This window comes from Eublepharis macularius, chromosome 18 (genome assembly GCF_028583425.1).
Source record: "Eublepharis macularius isolate TG4126 chromosome 18, MPM_Emac_v1.0, whole genome shotgun sequence".
Taxonomy (NCBI): Eukaryota; Metazoa; Chordata; class Lepidosauria; order Squamata; family Eublepharidae; genus Eublepharis; species Eublepharis macularius.
Genome location: NC_072807.1, coordinates 12,387,431 through 12,407,727, shown reverse-complemented (window position 1 = coordinate 12,407,727; position 20,297 = coordinate 12,387,431). Strand labels below are relative to the sequence as shown.

Genomic DNA, 20,297 nt, shown 5'->3' with positions numbered 1-20,297 from the left:
ACACAAGCTCCTCTGCAAATCTGTAGCTGGCAGAGAGAACAAGTACCCAGGAACGATACAGTTTCTGACCAGGGAAGCACAAGCCATGAAGGACAAAACCTTTATCTAGGGACTCCACCTCTTGTTTCCTTTGTCTCTAAATTTAGGATTAGTTAGAGGAAAACTGGTGGTAGCTTGTAACGCTGGGCTGCAAGGGATCTCACTTCCCAGAAGTATGTTTTTGGGTATTGATCACCCGCCCCTGAGCTCCTCAAGGACTTGGGGAGCTGGTCTTTAAACAGCGAGGCAGGAAAGAGGGCTAGATGAGCAAATCCATCGAGCAGAAGATACCCTGATTTGCTGCTGGTGGAGGTTACCACCCAGTTTGGATGTGGTATCTCCCGGGAATAAGGGAAAAGGGGACAGCACTGCTGAGCAGCTTTTCTGGCCTTCCAGAAACCCAAAGAGCAAAGCCTGTGAATCCTTTCCTCCACAGGTGTCTTCACAGTTGAAGGCAACGGTGGCTATACTTGTTTTTACAGCTCTGACCCTTCTGGGCTAGGGCTATAGTTATAGTTAAGAGGACTAGACAGAAATTCAGGTTAGAAAGAACCTATTCTCTGTATTTGCCAGGGTAAACAAAAAACACTCCCATTTCCCCCCACCACCTGGCTCCTACTGACAGCACACGAAAATAAATCACAGTAAATCTTTACACAAGAATTAACCAGTGTTGGAAACTGAGTTAAGGACCGCTGCGCCCTACACATCTAAGCATGACATTCTGCAAATGGAGAAAACAAAAACTGATTATAAAAAACATCAACCCTGCAGCAAGTGCAAAGCATTTGGGTTTAGAAACAGTACGTTGGCAGCAACATTATAAAAGAAACAAGAAAAACATATTTCTACGCGCAAACCTCATAAAACCAGTTTTTGATTATCCAGTTCAAATATTTAGTTCTGAAGGCTTATTTCCTTAGAGGAGTCCCCCCACGCATACACACCCCCTTCCACCAAAATCCAGTGTGTCTTGGAGTCCTCTCAGAGGCTCAGAATTGGGGATCCAGAAGGACATGAAGAGCTGGGACCAGGGGGCTGGCAGGAGCAGGGAAGGCTTGAGGGCACAGAGGGACCCGCTGATCACACCCCAGCACTACCAAAAGTCACCTGGCCAGAACTTGCTAGTAAGCCCACAGCGCCAGCCCGTGGGACAACCACTAGGCCTCCGCCACGTAGGAGCCAAACCCCTGCTTACAGCCCCTCAGGATCCTCTGCCACTCCGCAGAAACGGTGGCGGCAGAAGGCCCACAGGGCACCAAGGAGACGAAGCGCCAGTCCAGCTGCACGTAACCTCTTTGCAAATCCAGAGCAGGGTGCTGAAGGCAGCGAGTCCTCGCAGGATCCTGGCCAGATCTCAGTACAGCCTCCAGCACCTCCACACCCGCTGTCAACGGTTGCAACAAAGACAGACAGAGGAGCTCTGAGTTTATTTAGGATGAGGAGTGAGAGGACTGCTTTGCTGGATCAGCCGGTCCACTAGGTGCAAGCTGTGTGCTCCAAGCCCCTATTGCTCTGCGCTTCTCAGCCCAGCCAGCCGAACGACTGGCTTACTCTCAAGCAGCCCTACAGAGTGCAGGACACTTTGGGGGGAAATTCCAAAAAGAAGTCCCCCTGCCCTGTGCTATCCCATCTCTACATGCAGGGTCTGAATATAACAACAACAACATTCGATTTATATACCGCCCTTCAGGACAAACGCCCACTCAGAGTGGTTTACAAAGTATGTTATTATTACCCTCACAACAATCCCCCTGTGAGGCGGGTGGGGCTGAGAGAGCTCTGAAAGAGCTGCGACTGGCCCAAGGTCACCCAGCTGGCTTCGAGTGGAGGACCACTATAAACCGCTATAACTGATCACACAGGTCCAGGCAGGAGGTGGCAGAACCCAAGCTCGCAGGTCGTTCACCATGCTGCAGACAGCCCTAGCGAGGCCCACGGTGCAGGTCTGGGGCAGCGCATCTGGGGCGGAGCTGCAGGGACTGCCTGCCCACACCTGCTTTTGCTCATCTATGACCAACTCCAGCTGCCTTCCTTTCTGCAATTTGTGCGGTGTGTGCACCCCTGGAAGGTTTTAATGCATGGGATCTCCTCCTCTCCCCTACAGATCACAAACGAGGAAAAACAAACAAGCCGGGCAGTTGCAGAGGGACACACAACACAGCTAACCAGGGGAGGTGGGAGACCCACCCAGCATGCACAACATTTGTTACGACAGGGGGCCGAAATGGGGGGAGGCAGGGGGGAAAGTACCAAATTAAGAAGCGAACATACCATTAGTTGGATGCTTTGCAAATGACACAGAAAATCGCTTTACAGCTGGCATAGACAAGAGCTCTGAGAAAACAAGAAGACAGCATGGCTTCAGTTAGTCACAATTTGCAGCTGCCCCACTCCAAGGCAGTGCTAGCAAAGGCTCCATGATGGCTGGGCCCCTAACCCATGATCTCACACCCAATCCCTGGGCAGGTGGGTTGAACTAGAACTCAAGCCTTAATTGCCCAAAGTGGTAATTGGTCCAGAAAAAGTGGTTCAGTAGTCAGGCGTTCCGGAGATTCGTTTAAGGGGAGAGTTTAGTAGTGATGACAGGACGGGAGCAAAATGTCTTGTCCCTTTAATAGAGGTTTCATGTGTGGAAATGGACACCTGAAGCTTTTAAAGACACTCTGGAGTCAGGTAGCAATTTTCCCCAGGTCAGTCTGGCTAGGGATTCTGGTGGTGTTTTGCCATCTTCGGCGCATGGATCAGAGGTCACTGGGGGCATGGGGGGGGGGGAAGAACTTGTGAATTTCCTGCGTTGTGCAGAAGGTTGGACTAGATGACCCTACAGGTACCTTCCAACTCTATGATCCTATGTTGGTGCATTATCAAGAGGACACACAGAGCCAACAAATGAGAGGTAGGGGGGACAGGTGGAGCATCCCACAAGGCAGGCCAGGCCAGGCCCCAGAGTGCTTCCTCTGGAATCCAAACCTCTTGGAAATAATAATTACAACATTCAATTTATATACCATCCTTCAGGACAACTTAACATCCACTCAGAGCGGTTTACAAAGTATGTTATTATTATCCCTACAACAATCACCCTGTGAGGTGGGTAGGGCTGAGAGAGCTCTGAGAGAGCTGTGACTAGCCCAAGGTCACCCAGCTGGCGTCAGTGAAGGAGTGGGGAATCAAACCCAGTTCTCCAGAGTACAGTCCTGCTGCTCTGAACCACTACACCAAACTGGCTCTCCTGAAAGGTTTCAAGTGCGGAGATGGGCGCCTGAAGCTGTTATAGCCAGGGAGGTAAATGAGAGTCCCCCGTTCAGCCTCCATTAAAGGGAACGGGACTGTTTTTCTATAGGCGGCAGCAGCCCTTGGCTCCAGCTGTATCTGGAGAACCTCTTCCACACTGAGCCATCTGACAAGAAGAGCTGGAGAACCAGGAGGGGCCGACGGCCGGGCTTGGCACTGCCATCCGTTCTCCCAGGGTTCAAGAAGATGCCCTCAGCACGAAGGTCTCTCCGGCAGAGGCTAGAAACTTCTTGCCTTTCCTTGGCACTGGTTTCCCGCAGCCTAATGTTGCCAATCCCTCTCTCCCCAGCTCTTTGGATGGATTTGTGGGGCTTCTTGAAAGGAAAAAAGGAGCCGTAAGACACTGGGGAGGGGGTACGGGCAATGGAAGGATGAAACTGCTGTGACAAGTTTACAAAAATATTTATCAAGGAAGCAATAGTCAATTATTTTATCCCTGGAGATTAAAACTGTGAAACACGATCTATTCCGCCTCAATTTCAAACCTTCCCTACCCATTTTGCAGAGTTCCACTGCAAACAAATTGGGTTCAATTATTCTTCATGAAATGCTTCTAAGGAGGTTAAAAGTGACTGAACCACCTTTTCAAGGGTGTTCGAACCCAAACTGAACTACATAGTTTTTTTAAAATACCAGTAAACGTGAGCCAGACCTGAACCCACATTTTTAACAGCTCGATTTCCTGCTCCTAATCTAAGGCAAAGACAAGCCCATCAGAGCAGTCACAGAAAATGCGAAACTGGCCCTTTTGCAGCTACTGTTAACTGACCCACCTGCCCTACCCCTGGCCTCTTCAGTACGCCCTATTTCTCAGAGCTGCAAACCCAAGCAAATGCCCAAACCAAAAAGCTTGAAATACACCATGCAGAAGGGATGGTTCTTGAGGATATTTTAAAACTCGTATCCCTTTGTGTGTTTGAGAAACAGAGCTCCAGTCCAGGGCACATGTCCATCTCTACAAACAAGGCCGAAACATGGTTTCAAAGGACATACTGAAGAGTAAAAAGCAAGGGGAATCAGGCCTTATTCTGCCATTTTACCATGTTGCGCTCTCTCAAATGGGTAAAAGGTCAGCATTTTTCAAAAACTGCAAGGACTTCCTAAAAACCTTGAAGATGTTCGACATGACTTTCAGGAGCAGCCAAAACTGACAACGCCCGAACTGCTGCACCAGGGAAGCACCGCTCTTCCTTCCCCAAGCCCTGGCCTCTAACACACTGCCCCTTAACATGGAGCCCAGGAGGCTTCAGGTGAAAGGATCCCAAGAACTGGGCAGCAGCAGGTTTGTGACAGTGGACTCTAACCTGTGTGCCGGAGGCCACAGCCCTACCCTGTCAGAGCACAAGCAGAACCAGGCCAGTGCCCTGGAAGGACTGCTGAGCTGAGCGCCCTCCTTCCCAGGGTCAGCACATGCCACTGCTACGCCACTGCTCACATGCCCCTTGTGTGCCTTCCCTGTGGGTGCTCTGCCTGCGGAAGAGGATGCACCTACCATCTTTGTACAGAAAGCCAGAGGCAAACTTTTTCCCGTGGCTGCGAGCGTAGTCCTGGAGGTTTGGGGCGCTGGAGGAGCCTCCGAGGACCGTGGTGCTGAAGAGACCCGTGCACTGAGACCCTAGAAAGGTGTGGCAGTCCATTAGACTCACATATTTACCATGTACAGCTCAAATACCTCGGTCAGCGGCATAGGAAACAGCATGGATGGAGATGGGCACAGTAGCATTGCCTAGCTGCCCCAAGGAGATTCCCCAACACCGTCCCCCCCACCTCTCGGAGGAAACCTCACCCTGCCAAAGGAGGTGCCCTTAGCACAGGTTAACACACAGCAGAAGGGAAAGGGACAAGGCAACCCCATGCAGAGGAAGTACTCCCAGGCTGGCCCGCCAAAGGACTTCACAAGCTTCTCCCCCGGTCCAGGTGAAGTGGCCAGAGCTGGGAGGTCTCCGTGGCCAACCAAAGGCAGGACCGTGCGTGTGTTCCCCCTGTCCCACCAGGCACAGAGCAGAGGTGGAGTGAGAGAGCAACTGCAGCAGAGCAGGCAGCAAGATGCAGAAGCAGGACGGAGCCCGCTGAGAAGTCATAGCTGGGGAGGGGGCCAGAAAGCCAGCCACCAGGGAAGCTATGTCTTGGGGACTACAATCAGTGCCAAACTGGGGCTAGAAGAAAGGGAAGGCAGGCGGCACTTCACTATGCTATCAATGGCATGGTGAGAAAGTCAGTAAGGATAAATTAGTCTCGCTGTTAGAACATGTGATCTCAACAAGAAACTGAAAAGTGGCCTCTGGATCATGCAAGGAAAGATCCTGGCAGCGGTTTCCAATTAAGACGAGGAAGAGCAGGCAATTCTGAAATTCACTTGTGTCCTTCACTGCCACAAGATGCCTTGGGAAAGGTCTTCTACCCGTGGCTATGAACCAAGAGGGGAATGTATTTGGACACATTCCCTCTCATGGCAGACCCCTAAGCACAAGAGAAGGGACTGTGCAAGGTGTCTTCTCCCTGCGCAGATCTGGCCTGACTTCTGGGCAAGGCAAGTCCCAAACAAGTGAGGGAGTAGCCTGACCAGTATCATGCCTGAGAGACCACCAGGCTTGTGTCCAGAGACAGACCCACTTCACAAGACTCAAAAAGCACAACTCAGCCGCAGCCACTGCTGTGGCAATCTTCCTGGAAGCTCACACCCCATTCTGCTGCATCACAGCGCTTCATTTGAAGAAACAGCCGTCTTGTCAGAGTCAAGGGACTGTGCTGCACCCAGGGCTCATTTTGAGGGGGGGACGTGCAGGAACGCAGTTCCAGCAGTTCCCCAAAAGGGTCACATGTCAGGTGGCCCCGCCCACCTGACTCTCAGCCATTTGGGGCCTGTTTCGGCCTGGATTGGGGCTGAAACGGCCCAGATCGGGCCTCTGACAGGTGGGGGATCACTCCCCCGCTCAGCAGCTACCTGATCCTGACCATTTTAGGCTCCTTTTCAGCCATTTTCAGCCCCCTTTTGCCATTTTGGGCCCAATTTCGACCCTGAATGGCCAGGATTGGGTCCAAAACAGCCACGATAGGTGATGGCAGGGGGTATGACATATGCAAATCAGTTATGCTAATGACACACTTCTGGTGATGGCAAGGGGCGTGGCATATGCTAATGAGTTCCTCCAGCTCTTTTTCTACGGAATGACCTCTGGCTGCACCTCTCCCTCATTCCACAGGCCGAGGTTCAAAACCAGGGACAGAAGATCTTCGCATACATACTGTTAAATGTGGCACAGAAAAACACCCTCTGCTGTTTGGGCTCAGACAGTTACAAGCTCAGAGGAAAAAGATTCCCCTTCCCCAGGGATTTTTCTATTTCTGCCCCGACTATCTTTCAGAGAAGGAGACGGTATGCTTTAAGAAAGAGTCCCATCTAAACAGAGACACCATCCTTCCCAGAAAATTGCTGACTCTCAACCCTGATTCTAAAAAAGCTGTCTTCTGTTCCTCTGGCATATACAGAGATGCACACATGTGCATCAAGTAACACTGCATTATACAGGGCACACAGGACAAGGCAGCTTCCCAGGGGCCTGATGCATGGTGACGCCTGCAGATATGCAATGCGGTCCAGGGAACAAGGCATGGGGTGGATGATTCCAAACTTGAAGCACCCTCAGCTATGCTCAGCAGAGCTTGCAGAAGGTGGGGGGAGGCTGCAGTTCTGCTCCCCAGGACAGAAAACAGGATATGGCAATGGAGAGACAGCAGCCCTGCCAAATGATCCCCCGACAGCACAGGGTCTGCGTGCCTCCCTCCCAGCCTCCACGTCCCTATTAACTGGAGCCAGGCTGATGGAGATGAGGCTTGTACCTAAGCCGCTCTGCTTCACTTCCGAGGAGTGTCTGGAGTAGGAGAAGAGGCGATACCCTCCCGTTTTGGAAGAGGACTCTGACAGCACCTGCAGAAAACAGTCCTCAGTAGACAGCCATCCTCAGAGCCCTTGGAACACTCGTGTGGGAAAGGGAAGGGGCAGGATGAAACCCGGCCCCAGAGAGAGGGGAGGCAAGCCAAGGGATGCCTGGCCAGACCAGCCAATACCTTCCCGCTGAACCAGGCAAACCAAGAATGGCTTAAGACACTGGGAAGGAAGCTGACAGCTTCAGGGGCTCCTCTGCCCTCTGGCAGAGCTCTCTCCCTTTCTAGTTACCTCCATGGAACCCGTCTTGCGGTTGCGGATCAACGGGGACCGTCGCTGAACACAGACTGGCTCGGAGGGCTGAGGGGAGACCTGCTGCCTTTGGTCTGTCTCATCGGTTCCCTGGGCCTTGGCCAAATCTTCCTGGCTCCCCTGCTCAGGCTTCTTGGCTTCCTTCTGCAGGGAAGCAAGGGCAGTATCCGGCCTTGGCCTCATGCCGTTGCCAAGGCCTGGGGGTGGACAGCCAAGAGGGCGTCTTCCCCAGCAGGCAGCCACTCCAGCCAGCAGGACAAGAGCAGACTCCCAGGGAGCAAGGCCAGGACTGTGGAGCCAGGGAAGAGGCTGCGGCTGGTTGCCCAGCCAGCGACTTACCTCTGCTGATGCAGGGCGGAAGCCGAAGCCGGCTGGGGCACTGCCATCCTCCTCGCAGCCCTTCACCCCTGGGCTGAAATGCAACTCCACATGGAACCTCTCCTCGGAAGAGGGGTCCTGCCAAAACAGCCAGGCCTGCTGACGCGGATGCTCTGTCCCCCCCCCCAGCCCCCCTCGCACACACTTCCGCCCCAGGGCCTCACCTTATTGTTGTCCTCATAGAGCATGACCACGATCTGAGTCATGTAGTTCAGCTCTGAAATGGCACTCAAGTAGTCCATGGCCCTCTTCCACTGGGGGTCTTTGGATTCCTGCCAAGCAAATGCAGTCAGAGCAACATGGGGACCCAAAGCCAAAAGGCAAGCGACAGGGACCATCAGGCCTGCACAACGCCATCGTGTCTGGGTCGTGTTCCAACTATCTTTCAATAGGGAACGAGGAAGTCAAAAGTGTAGTTGACACAAATCAAAAGATCATTCCCTTAAGATTTATATACTTTAGTATATGGCGGGGGGGGCAAAAAAACTCAAAATGAAAAAGGCAAAAAATGCAAGCGGAACTCAGGGGATCAATCAAAGCAGCACGGGGCCAGAACTGACGAGAAAAAAAAACAGTGCCAAAAACCCCTGTACCCAAATCTTGCTTATCACACTGATGAGTCTCTGATGTCCATTTTAAATGAATCATGGACTCAGGGCACCTTTCCTCAGGCTCCAAAACAGGTGGTCATCTGTCCGTTACCTTAGAAACCAGCACTAGAGAAGAATGGATGTGGCCAATGAGCATCCGGTCTCTTAACTTGCTCTCTGTGAGCAAGACAAGAGAGAGCAGCAGAAGCAGAGCAACTCCCCGTCTTCCTGGATTACTCGTCTGCCCTAGACCCGCTTCAGTCTGCCATCAGGCCTGGCTACGGGGCACAGACAGCCCTGGTGGCCTTAACAGATGATCTCTCTCTGAATACATATGAGGATCAGTCGCTTTTGATACGGTGGAGCATGCGTCCTTGTTCAGAGTAGAAGTAGGGATTAAGGGAGGTGCTTTGGATTGGCTTACATTAGTTTTAGTTGGGTAGCTGTGTTGGTCTGCAGTAGAACAGCAGGATTTGAGTCCAGAGGCACTTTAGAGAGATTACACAACTTTGTTGATGTGCACAACGCAGCTTGATTTGATGGGAGGGTGTAGTGAAGGAAGATGTCAGGATATAAAGATACAATGCAGCTTGATAAGAGCAGAAATTAGCATCTGTACTGTAGTGAGATAAGAATCCTATGCCTCTATTCACCCCACAGGGGTCTATTGTTCTGAATTTATGAATGAACTCAAGTTCAGCAATCTCACATTGTCATCTCCCTATGAAGTTTCTCCGTTTAAGACAGCCATGAAATGTGCCGGAAGATTAACATGGGAGAGCATTGTACTTTTACATCCTGATGCCCTTCCTTCCTTGTAACACCCCTCCCACCTTTGGGATGGGATATAAATGCTCAGGGATCTCCATTCCTACTCTCTCCTGGATTGGCTTAAATCATTCCTTATGCCAAACCCAACAGCCTCATTCTCCTGGAAGCTGGCTGCTGTCTTTTATACAAATTACTTCCCTGCCACTCCCACCTTCAGACCAGTAAGATCCAAGGACTCCCTCTTCTGTTTCTCTTCCCATCTACTTCCTCTTTTGTCCCTCTCTGTGTCAAGGTCCTTCAAGCATCCTCCTTTCTCCTTTTCAGACTGCTGCCAGGTCACACTGCTTCTCCCTTTACAGCACTGCAAATCTTCACCCCACTGGCAAAGGAAACCTCGTCCGGCCATCTCTGGCCTTGCCTACTGCATGCTCCTCAAACATTTTTCACTGTCACACTGAGGCTTGCCTCACTTTTGTTCTGGGCATGGTTCAGCAAATGGGCCCGCTACAGGCTGTGAGACAACAAGGACCTTTCACAAGGTTTCGAAACACCTGCTCTGAACGGGACTTCAAAGGACTGTGGCTGCCCTCCCTCTCCTAAGGAAGTGAAAGAGAGGGCTGCAAGGTTCCCACGAAAAGTGCCACGGAACTGGAGAAGCCTGGCCTACAGTCACAGACCTTTTGTAGCGAGCACACTTACATCCAGGAGGCCCCCGTAGCGGAAGATGCTAAGCAAGGAGTGGACGTGGCTTTCACTGGTGAAATACAAGCGTGTTCGGACGTGGCGCCCTGGAGACAAAACCCCTCTTGAATACCTGAAATCAAAGCGATGAGCCTCATGAGTCACTGTTCAGGCCACGTACAATGCAGGTCATAGATGGCTCTGAAAGGGGGTGGGGGGAGATAAAATTAACAGCACCGCTGGGTGACACAGTCTGACCCCGAGGACGCCTGGAAAGCAACTCCGATTCTGCCAAAAGCCAAGAAATTTAGAGCCTGTACCAGATGGCAGTACGACGGTCCAGGGACAGACAGCAACACAAGCTGCCCTTAGGCTGCTTAAGCAGCCACCATCACTACCCCCAGGACACATGGCAGAGGCCACAGCATGCAAACAGAAGCCAGCCACAGCAAAGCCAGACCCAGAGGGGCTGCGGAGGGGCCCCCTGTGTATTGCAGGAAACGGAGAGACTTCGCATTCTCCGATAATATCGCAAGAAAGCCTGACCACATTTGGCGCAGACAAGGGGAGGCAGAAACGTCCCATTTCTCCAACGTACTCTATGCCTCCCTCTCCCTGTGGGGCGCTGCCTCCCACCCACACCCTTCCGCACAGTCCTTACAAGGGGTGTAATTTGTTGACTGACTCATCCTCGTGGGTCCTCTGGAGGTCCAGCTGAATCTTCCTGATGAGAGGCAGGCAGAAGCCAACTGCAATCTCCAGCTTCTCTTGCTTGCTGATGCCATATTCCTGCGAGGAGAGGGGAGGGGAGGGAGCACACAAGACAGGCATGGAGGCCCAGCTTGCTCAAAACCTACAACTGGCCTGCAACTCCATGAAGCCCAGAGTGTCCCCCTTTCCAGCAGTTGTTAATCTGGTCCCCAAACCTGGTCTCTGAACCCAAAGTAAGTCCAGTTTGAATTTTCCGAAGAACCGCCCTGAGTTTGGCCTGTTACAGACCCAGTTTCAGCAGAAAAAATTATCTTTTGCCAGTGGAAGTAGCCTAACCATGTGATTTCAAGATGGGTCGCTGCGTTAGTCTGTCTGTAGCAGTAGAAAATAGCAAGAGTCCCACAACACCTACAAGACCAACACAATTTGTGGTCGGGGAGGAGGTTTCATGAGTCACAGCTCACTTTCTCCTGTCATGTGATTTCAGGAATATCAGAGATGCAGTGATAACTATACTCCAGCTATTCGACTTGTGAGATCCTTTTTGCTGTATAGCTGATCCCCTGAAGAAAAGCAGAGGGGACTAGATAATGAACCAAACATCCTTGCACAAACCTATGCAAGGCGATGAACAATGGGATGGACAATTATGAGGCTCCCTGTGAGGAGACAGTGATGGATAAGAAGGTTTCTTGCACATCATGTTTCTCTTCCAATTAGAATAAATTTCGATAGCTGGATAAGCAAGAACAGTTTGTCACTTCTCCTTGCAATGAATGAGAAGCCACTTGCCTTAGGAAAATACATACATCTATGTGAACCTCACTATAAAAGTTCCATCCAGGAAGGGGACCAGTCAAGTGCATGGTGACAGATCGATGAGAACCAGAGGAAAGCTCTCATCATTTGGGTGAACTGTCACTATGGAGCCTGGATGGACAGGTTTTAATATTCCAGCCTGCAGCCCAAAATCAGTAGCGGGGGGGGACTGGATGCAAATTTGGCAGGAATGGAGGAGTCAGCCCCTTGGCATACAATTTGTCCCAGCGGGAAGGTGAGGGGTAAAACCTTGGCTGGGAAAAGCAAGGCAGGAGGAGGAACTGGGGGGACAAAACCTGAACCTGTGCCAAGGTTGGAAAGCAGCCTTTGTTAAGTTCTTGCCACCTTTGAGCCCATTCTTCACAAGAGGCATGTTGAGGTAAAGTAAAGATCAAGTGCAAATTAGCCATTTATTCTTCTTGGTTTGCATGTACAAACATATCCCACCTTCTAGTGACTCAAGGAACTCAGGGGACCATAAATGGTGGCAGTTTCTACCAGAGAGGAAGGACCCCCAAAACCTCAGGCCGGGGAGGAAGTGGTTTCCAATAAAGAGGTTCGGGACACCCTACGTGATCAGAGGCAGGGGGAACTAAACCGGCTTGCCAGCTCAAAGGAAGAACCTGAGAATCCTGTGCCCATATTATGACACTCCTAACAGTAAGAGGGGCTGCCTGTGATCTGTGAAAATGGGCAGACCAGAGCAGAACCAGGGCTGGGCTTTCCGCTCTTCTACAGGTCTTGCTCTTCCTCCGCAACTGCTTCTTGCCTTTCCTAATCATAGTGGTGTTCCCGTATTGCTCTGCTTCTTTCTGATGTCATTATCAAGCGTAGTTGCACTTTTCATTTTCTCCTTGGTTTTCCTTTGGGGGATATTTCTGGAAACTCTCCTTCTAGTAGGATTCCATTGAAGAACTCCACAGTAAGCAAGAGGGAAGGTAGCTAAGCAATCTTCTTTAGAATAATGTAAGATAACTTAAGAAGGCTTAGCTTAGCTTTCAACTAGATGGGCAGGAGATGATTAAGAGGATAAGCAATCTATCTGCTATTTGTCTTTATAATTTGTTTTTATTAGACATGTGTCATATATGTATTATGTTTTGGTTAGATGTTTTTTTTTATTTACTTCATTTAGCTATGGTTTTTACTTGCTTTTTTCTAAAATAGTGAGAAGTGTCTTTACTTTTCCAGACACCTTCTCTGAGGAAAGGGAGCTTTGACTCTCGAAAGCTTATACCCTGAAAATTTTGTTGGTCTTTAAAGTGCCAACGGACTCAGTTCTTGCTAGACATCTTATGTATCATGTATTATCTTTTTTTTTGCTTGAAGTATTTCTTGCTTTCATACTATTTTGCATAATTTGCATTATGCAGAGTGAAGCATTCCTTTCACCATATTTCAATTATTGTGTCTCTGTGTGTTCTGTGCTGGTCAGTATTTGCCCATTACAAACCAGATTTGCCGCAGTTACAACCCTGGAAAACTGGTCAGGAGCAAAGGGTGCTGTACCTGGGGAATAACGACATCAGCCAAAGCCTTGGAAATCCGGAAAAGTTCAGCAGTGCCCTCCAGCTTGAGGGAGGTGTTGTGCTGCACATCATACTTGACACAGTCGTAGATGTCAGGGATCTTGCTGATGTCGTAGCGCCTGTTTTTCAGGCGGAAATCCCGTTCTAGCTTTCTCCAGCGCTGCAGCATCAGCTCTAACGTCTCGCTGTGGTAAAGCTGCAAATCTGAGGAAGCAACAGTGCACACAGAGTCAGGTTCAGTAAGGGATCAGTATACCTATAGGAGAGAAGAGGGACCAGAAGAGAAAGGCCCGTGGCGCACACACGCATGCACACACACGCACCCACAACGGCCCTGCTGTTCTTGTTCCCACCTGCAAACTTAGGGTCCTCCAACCGTTTCTGGATCTGGCAGGTAAGACTCTCAATCAGAGCAAAGACCTGGTCGCAGACCTCCACGGGGTTCTGGATGATTCCCATAGACTTGACGAGCGAGACGCTGCCAGTTGGTGCCAGCTGAAAGCAGATGACAGAGCAAAGGGTTAATTGTGCTTAGGCATAAGCCGAGCCTTCAACAGCTGCCATCTTGAATTGGAGAGACTGAACCGACTCCCTCTTGTCTAAAGGGCAACAGAATGCCCATCCTGTCCATTGTCCCCAACATTAGATGTCTAAACTCAAAATTGGGGTTCTGTTGGACAAAGCAAGGGGAGATGTCACTATGCACTACTATGTGACTCCAGACTACACCTACCATTGATTCTTCTTGGATCAAAATAGGAATTACCACCTAAGGCACATGTACCTGACCAGGGCAGGTGGTGATTTCAAAGGAGGCCTTTTAAGCATACCTCTGCCTTGAGTTATTGATATTAACTAGAACACATATTCCAACTTGGCCTTATATTGATTATATTTATTAATTATTATTGTATTGTCTGGAGTTACTGTGTAACAACAATGCTTGACCACTGAAGAAGGCCACATGGCCGAAATGCATTTGGTCAGTCGCATAAGGTTCTGGTATGAGTTTTTTGTATGATTTTAATCTGTATTGAGGCTTTATTTAGGCCTGTAATAGTTTTTATATTATTCTGTAATAAATACATGCATTTTGTTGTATACCAATATATATTTATGCTCTGCATTTTGGATTTGTGATTTGGATTTCTTTAACTTCTTGGCTCTTAATTTAATTTTGTTCGGGTTAACTTTTTCTCCTCCCTTTTTGTTCTTTTCATCTTTTTGAGCTGTCACTCCAACACACTGCAGTGATTCGCAGCGGTAGGGCTGCAAAAAGCACAAGCACCCCTTTCTGTCTTTTGCAGCATGAATCACTTGTTTTCCAGGGGGATAACAGCACTGACTCCTCCCCAGGCACTTGGAAGAGCTGAGCCATAATCCTTTTCTTGGATGTAGAAGACCACGAGCAGGGCTGGAACAAGAGCGAGCAATGGGGTGACCCTCTCCTGCGTGCTTATTACCTTCTCGTGGTCCTCCTCGCTGAACTTAGCATCCTTCTGCATGATCTCTCGCAGGCGGGCCTTCACCCTGTGTTGACAGCTGCTCAGAGAGTCACTGTCGCTGTCCAGGAGGCCGTTCATGTTGGCACTCTTCACCATTTGAACCAGGATGGGGGTCAACTCCCCCTCCAGAGCAAGAAGGCCCTGCAGAGCACAAAGGTAGCAGGAGAGGCGCACGAGCAGCAGCGACACTGGCCACAGGGGAAACTCTCTAGAGATCACTGTTCTGGTGGGACACCGAAGGATAAACTTCTTCCCATACGAAGAGGAAACAGTATTCAGTCACCCCATTGTCCCCCTGCCCCAAACTAAGCACATTTTAAGCCAGCATCAGGCAAGTGAAACACAAAAAACATAATGCGAAAAGAGAAGGCTGTCGGTGTACAACCGGTGTACAACCGGTGTACAACCGGTGTACAACAAGATAGGTGCTGGGCACTGGCTGCTCTGGCATTGCAGGATAGGGTTCAACAACCATGGCCTCAGGGCACCGACATTAGCCATCCAGCCCCTCTAGCAGACACCCACCCACCCAGCAACGTCACTGGGGAGAAGAGGGCATGCACCTTTGCAAACGCCGCTGCCGTCATCTGGACTCTGCCCTCATCAGAGGCGTAGATTTTGAGGTCATGGCGGTAGGTGCTGTGCAGCCGAAGCAGGCCACACCCCGGAAAGCCAGCGTAGTCCCCTGGGTGGAGAAGAAGAACTCTGTTCCAGCCAGCTGCTGCCTGGAATCGTGGAGCAGAGAACCCCCACATGGTCACACCAACTACAACATTCACACACACCAGTAGGTCACTTAGCAGAACGGCCAAGTCCTCTCCTGTGCAACAGTTCTGGTCCTAGACAGGGTGGAGTTCAGAAGGATCAGTCTTTGGTCAGGTTAGGTGGCAAATGCTGGGAGCTGCAATGTGGGAATATGCCACCACACTTTCCCAAGACACATTCCTGCCAAATCTCTAAGAAGTCACAGAGGAAAGGCACTGTAGCTGGGTCAAAGTGGTCCATAAATAACCAGATGGTGTATTGAACATTTGTTCCACCTTGCCTATATTACAGATGGCATATAGATCAGAGTGTATTCATGCTATTTTATCAGCAGAAAGCTTTGCAAATTGTCTGTTCCTGAGACTGTAAAGATTCGGATTTAGGAGTCAGAAGATGTTGAGATACCTTGAACAACTGGGATCGTCATTAACTAGCAGATGCAATGGTGGGAGAAATGTTTCTTTGCTGCTTTCACCACCACTTAATAGGCCTTCCAATGGGTTCAGGAGCATGCTCTAACAGATTCAGTGCAAGGTTTCTGCCATTGTCGTGCTAGAGGTCTTCCAGCCCTCTTTAGGCTACCCAGCTCCATGGCAAACCATGGGGCTGGCTATCATCCCAAGGGTCAGAGTGGTCGACAAAAAGCAATGTTGTCAATAGCTTCGAGGAGTTTCACATTCCAAGCTCCTACTACAGCCTCAACAGAACATGTGTTTGGAATCTTAAAATCCCCTATGGCATTTTGGAATCTAGAAGGATCCATGAGATTTTGTGCAATACCACACAGAGATGGAGTAAATCAAAATCCGAATGTAACAATGGATTGAAAACTTCAGAGAAACTATCTCCATGAATTAATGGGAAGATCTATGGACTAAAGATATTAAATTCACAGACTGTCAGTTGTTCAGAGAGAACTGGTATAAAGAGTTCTTTGGATGGTATACTACCCCCAAAGACATCGCGAGAATTAATAAGGACTATAGTGGACAGTGTTGGACATGTCAATGCACGGATGCAACATTTTATCACATGTGGTGGACATATAAGCAAGCATGAAGATATCGGATAAAGATACATGAGGAGATGCCCTGACCTGGATAGCCAAGGTGAGCCTGATTTCATCAGATTTCATGAAGCTAAGCATGGATGGGAGACCTCCAAGGAAGTCCAGGGTTGCAGAGGCAGGCAATGGCAAACCATCTCTGTTAGTCTCTTGCCATGAAAACCCCAACAGGGGTCGCCATAAGTCAGCTATGACTTGAAGGCACTCTCCACCACTACACATGAGGAGATGCAGAAGATTCTCAAGCTCAGGTTTGAGCTAAACCCGAGAAATATGTTACTAAACATTTTACCAAAAAATATTACAAAAGAACAGGGAGATCTTTTCGCATGGCGACAGTTGCAAGAGTACTATATGCAGCGATATGGAAAACAGATTTGTGCCCTGACATGCCAGAGGGGAAAGACAAGATGTACAAATATGCATCAATGGCCAAATTGACTTCTTATGTGCACAACAGACCAATAGTGGAATTTTGGGAAAAAATGAAAGATTTTTTGATTACTTAGGTTAAAACTAAGATAAATTAAGGTAATTATGTTATAAAGATAAAATAGAAGAAATGACTGATTAAAAATTATTGATATTAAAGTTTGGGTGTAAGCAACTAAGGAGAGGGGATGAGAGCTATTATATAATTCAGTTGCGCTGTTATATACTCTGAATATATCTTTCTATTACCTTAATCTAAATTCAAATGTAGTGCTTGTATACATTTCTATGCACTTTCTATTGTTACGTCTTCTCTTTTGAAATAAAATCTTTACTTTATAAAAAAAAGATGCTGACATTGCTGCACCATCTCTGCTTGCTACCATTAGAGGCGGGCAGCAGGTCAGGCATGACAGAGGAATCCAGAGGCAAGTCAAGGTCAAACGCTCAGAGGGTCAGAAAGAGGCAGCTGCCCCACAGCACGTAGCAGAAGAGTGGTCAGGGTCAGGAACCTTACTGAATTTGTACAGGCAGGTTGGGGTGGGAAGGCCCATGCTCTTCTGTGAAGGCAGGCAGAATCACTGGTCCTGTGCTCTGGGTTCAAATCACCCCAGCACCTGAGATATCATGCCAATGTTAGTGAGACCACGAACATTGTTAGTGAGACCCAGTCACCAGAAGGCGGTATAGTGGAGCAGGGCTGCCTTGAAGTGAGAGAGGCAGCTCCCCCGGAAACACTGCACGGCTACAAAGGGACAGTCCACAAGGGCCCAGCCCCCGGCCAGCTTCACCCAAGCAAGCCCCAGCATCTAATAGCACAGAAAGCTTCCCCAGCATTGTTGGTTACTCCCCTGCTTCCCATCGGGTGGCTTTACTTGTGGGATGCATCAGCACAGGGATGGTTCAAAGAATTGGGTAAGTTTATTTCACTGTTCTGTGGAAGCTGCCTTGGAACAAAGGGTGGAGGGGAAATCAAATCAATAAAGATTATATGCCCTGGCAACTGCAGAGAACGGATTTATTCCCATTCGACTACAAAGGCCTCCAACGAAACCATGCCAGCCCAAGGTCTTACCTTGACCTCCAGGATACATGCAGCGAAAGGCCCGGCCCAGCTCTTCTGCTTGGACTCTCCCGGCAGGGGTAAGCTCACCCCCCCACTTCAGCACCAGGAGGAGAGAGGGCGAGGCCGCCTTGCGGGCGTCTGCATGGAAAGAGGAAGAATAAACCCCAGCTAAATAGCAAAGACGGAGGGACTCGCATCATTCAATTCACCCTTCCCTACCGACCAACCCAAACTGAGGTCCAGGCACTGCAATGGCTGAACCAAGGTGGGCGAGGAAGGGGAGATGGCAATCTACCCATTTTAGGAGCTATGAAATGGGCCGGGAAACACACTGGGACTATATTTACTTTCCATGTGCAATGCATGACTAGTAATAATTTGACATTTATATAGATGTTTTCCTAAGTATACTGTATTAACAGGGGTGGGTCCAATGGGGGCTCATGGAGCATGATTTTTGTGGCTCTTCCTTCCTGTGTCAGCATGAAATGCACCCCCCCTTGAAATCCTGCTCAACCGGGGTCCCCTGTGCCCTATGAGCAAAAGTTGGAGGAGCCATTTCAGGCTGCCATGGAGGGAGAAGCCATTAAAGTCACACCCCATGGCCAGGAGTCCACTGGATCCACCTCATCATCTCAGTAATCCTCAGGTGATCAGTAACACGATCCCCATTTTAGAGAATGCATTCTGAGGATATCCCAGGAGCTCCTGGGCCTACTTGTGATTTATCTGGGCCCATGCTCCAGACCATTATGCTGCACCAGTGAGTCGAGAAGGCACCCACAATCACATCACGAAGCCTCTCCCTTCCGGCTAAGCTACCAAAGGGCTGGGGAAGAATGCTGGGTCCTCTGTTGTGACAGCGGCAAGAGCGCTCATCCTACGAGTTCCGATCCCTCTTCAATTAAAGGGCTGCCCCTGCCCCACCCCACAGACAGTAGCCTGCAGCACTGGATTTTAGATAACTCTCCAGCATCCAGACATTCCTGGTTGTAGCCGGACACTTGCCTTCATCTTCACTGGAAGCTTTGGGGTGCCCATAAGGAAGGTAGGTCAGCTGCACTTTGCGGTTAATGCCAGAGAAGTGGCCATACCTACCACGAAGAAAAAGAAGCTGAGGGCACCTGAGGGCACTTCTCTCTACGCAGCAGGCTGCAGCCACTTGCCAAAACCAAGGCAGCTACGCTGCAGCCAGATCATGCCAAGGGGAAAGCCAAGTGCAGGCTAGACAAAGACATAAGAAGAAGGGGGCTTCCAAGGGACCAAGAGTGCCCTTGGGAATCTGCACGGCCACGAGTCAAGCCTGGGACGCAGAGGGCCTTGAGTCACCAACATTGTCCCAGCAAGGCCAGCCCTTGAGAGATGAGGAGGCGAGACCAGCCGCCTTACCCAACACCTTTTCTTACATCTCCAGAACAGTTTTGAGCTGCTCCAGTTTGGATTTCTGCTCCTCAGCCTCCGAGTCCCCATGAGCTCCCTGCTCCAGCACCATCAGGCGGGTGATGTCCAGCACCTCCTGCCGAGGACAAAGACCAGCAGGCAGTGGATTGCTATGGCCAGAAAAGCTGCAGGAGTGGGCAATGCCCAACACTGAGCCCCAGGCCTCGGCCCACTCCTCTCCCCATTCAAACCACCCAGTGGGGTCCTGTCCCCCAAGACTCTCAGGCCGATGGCTTCATCGCCATCTGAAGTCCTTTTATTTGTATTCTTGAACAAGTTTCAATCCTAGGTGATGCAGACAAGCTAGATAAACCCTTGAGTTTTCTTGCCCTCCCACAGAACTTTACAGCAACCCTCGCCCAACCAAACATGTGCCCAGCGGGCAAAGGCAGACGCCTCCAAACCACCAGCCACACCTCTCCTCACCTGCAGCTGTTCTGGCTTCTTCAACTTCAGCTTCCCAGTCTTGTAACCCTCGTATTTCTCAAATAATTCAAAGAATCTAATGGACAGCAGCAGCAGGGTCAGTTGTGGGTCCAAGACCCCATACTGGCCAAGAGCAATAAACCTTCAAGCCAGCTAGCCATTTCTTTCGGTGCCCCTGAAGCCATAGCCAAGACAGCCAGAGGGAAGGGGCCACTGGATGTATTTCATGGGATTTTAGTATTGTCCATAAAAAGCAAGAGTTCCTCTGGCCCCCACAACTCCAGTGGCCAAAAGGCACTCCGAGAATGCTCTAACCCTGCCCTGCCAGAACCCTTTACCTGGAATGTTTCACTTCCATTTTCATCTTCTGTTTGGGTGTGCGATCACCATGCCGTATCACTGCTATCACACAACGCAACTCCATCCTATGGGAAAGGCAACAGGAGTTTTGCCTTAGAAGACTGCTTCCTTGGCCCATACACACGCACCTCACACAACCTTACCCACCCCCCGTGGGGGAAGGAGACCACGTCCATTTGCTCATGGTCAGTGGAGGCAAAGACTGTTCCTCAGCCAGAAAGGCA

General features: G+C 49.9%; 1 protein-coding gene across 5 annotated transcripts in view; it reads right to left on the bottom strand.

Moving 5' to 3' along the window:
* PPIP5K1 (diphosphoinositol pentakisphosphate kinase 1) overlaps nt 1-20,297 on the bottom strand; it is a 52,682-nt gene that overhangs the window by 8,388 nt on the left and 23,997 nt on the right. For 2 of the 5 annotated variants that reach the window (XM_055002398.1, XM_055002401.1), the window contains exons 10-25: nt 20,052-20,138; nt 19,714-19,789; nt 19,254-19,363; nt 18,856-18,941; nt 17,857-17,985; nt 15,082-15,203; nt 14,477-14,659; nt 13,367-13,508; nt 12,994-13,217; nt 10,616-10,743; nt 9,973-10,087; nt 8,077-8,184; nt 7,874-7,990; nt 7,514-7,678; nt 7,177-7,264; nt 4,829-4,951 (exon numbers count right to left, since the gene is read on the bottom strand). In XM_055002398.1, the coding sequence (XP_054858373.1) occupies nt 4,829-4,951; nt 7,177-7,264; nt 7,514-7,678; nt 7,874-7,990; nt 8,077-8,184; nt 9,973-10,087; nt 10,616-10,743; nt 12,994-13,217; nt 13,367-13,508; nt 14,477-14,659; nt 15,082-15,203; nt 17,857-17,985; nt 18,856-18,941; nt 19,254-19,363; nt 19,714-19,789; nt 20,052-20,138 (2,003 nt within the window). Of the gene's footprint in view, nt 1-2,313; nt 2,377-4,828; nt 4,952-7,176; nt 7,265-7,513; nt 7,679-7,873; nt 7,991-8,076; nt 8,185-9,972; nt 10,088-10,615; nt 10,744-12,993; nt 13,218-13,366; nt 13,509-14,476; nt 14,660-15,081; nt 15,204-17,856; nt 17,986-18,855; nt 18,942-19,253; nt 19,364-19,713; nt 19,790-20,051; nt 20,139-20,297 lie in introns of all 5 variants that reach the window. The other 3 variants (XM_055002400.1, XM_055002402.1, XM_055002399.1) reach the window with 2 other exon arrangements.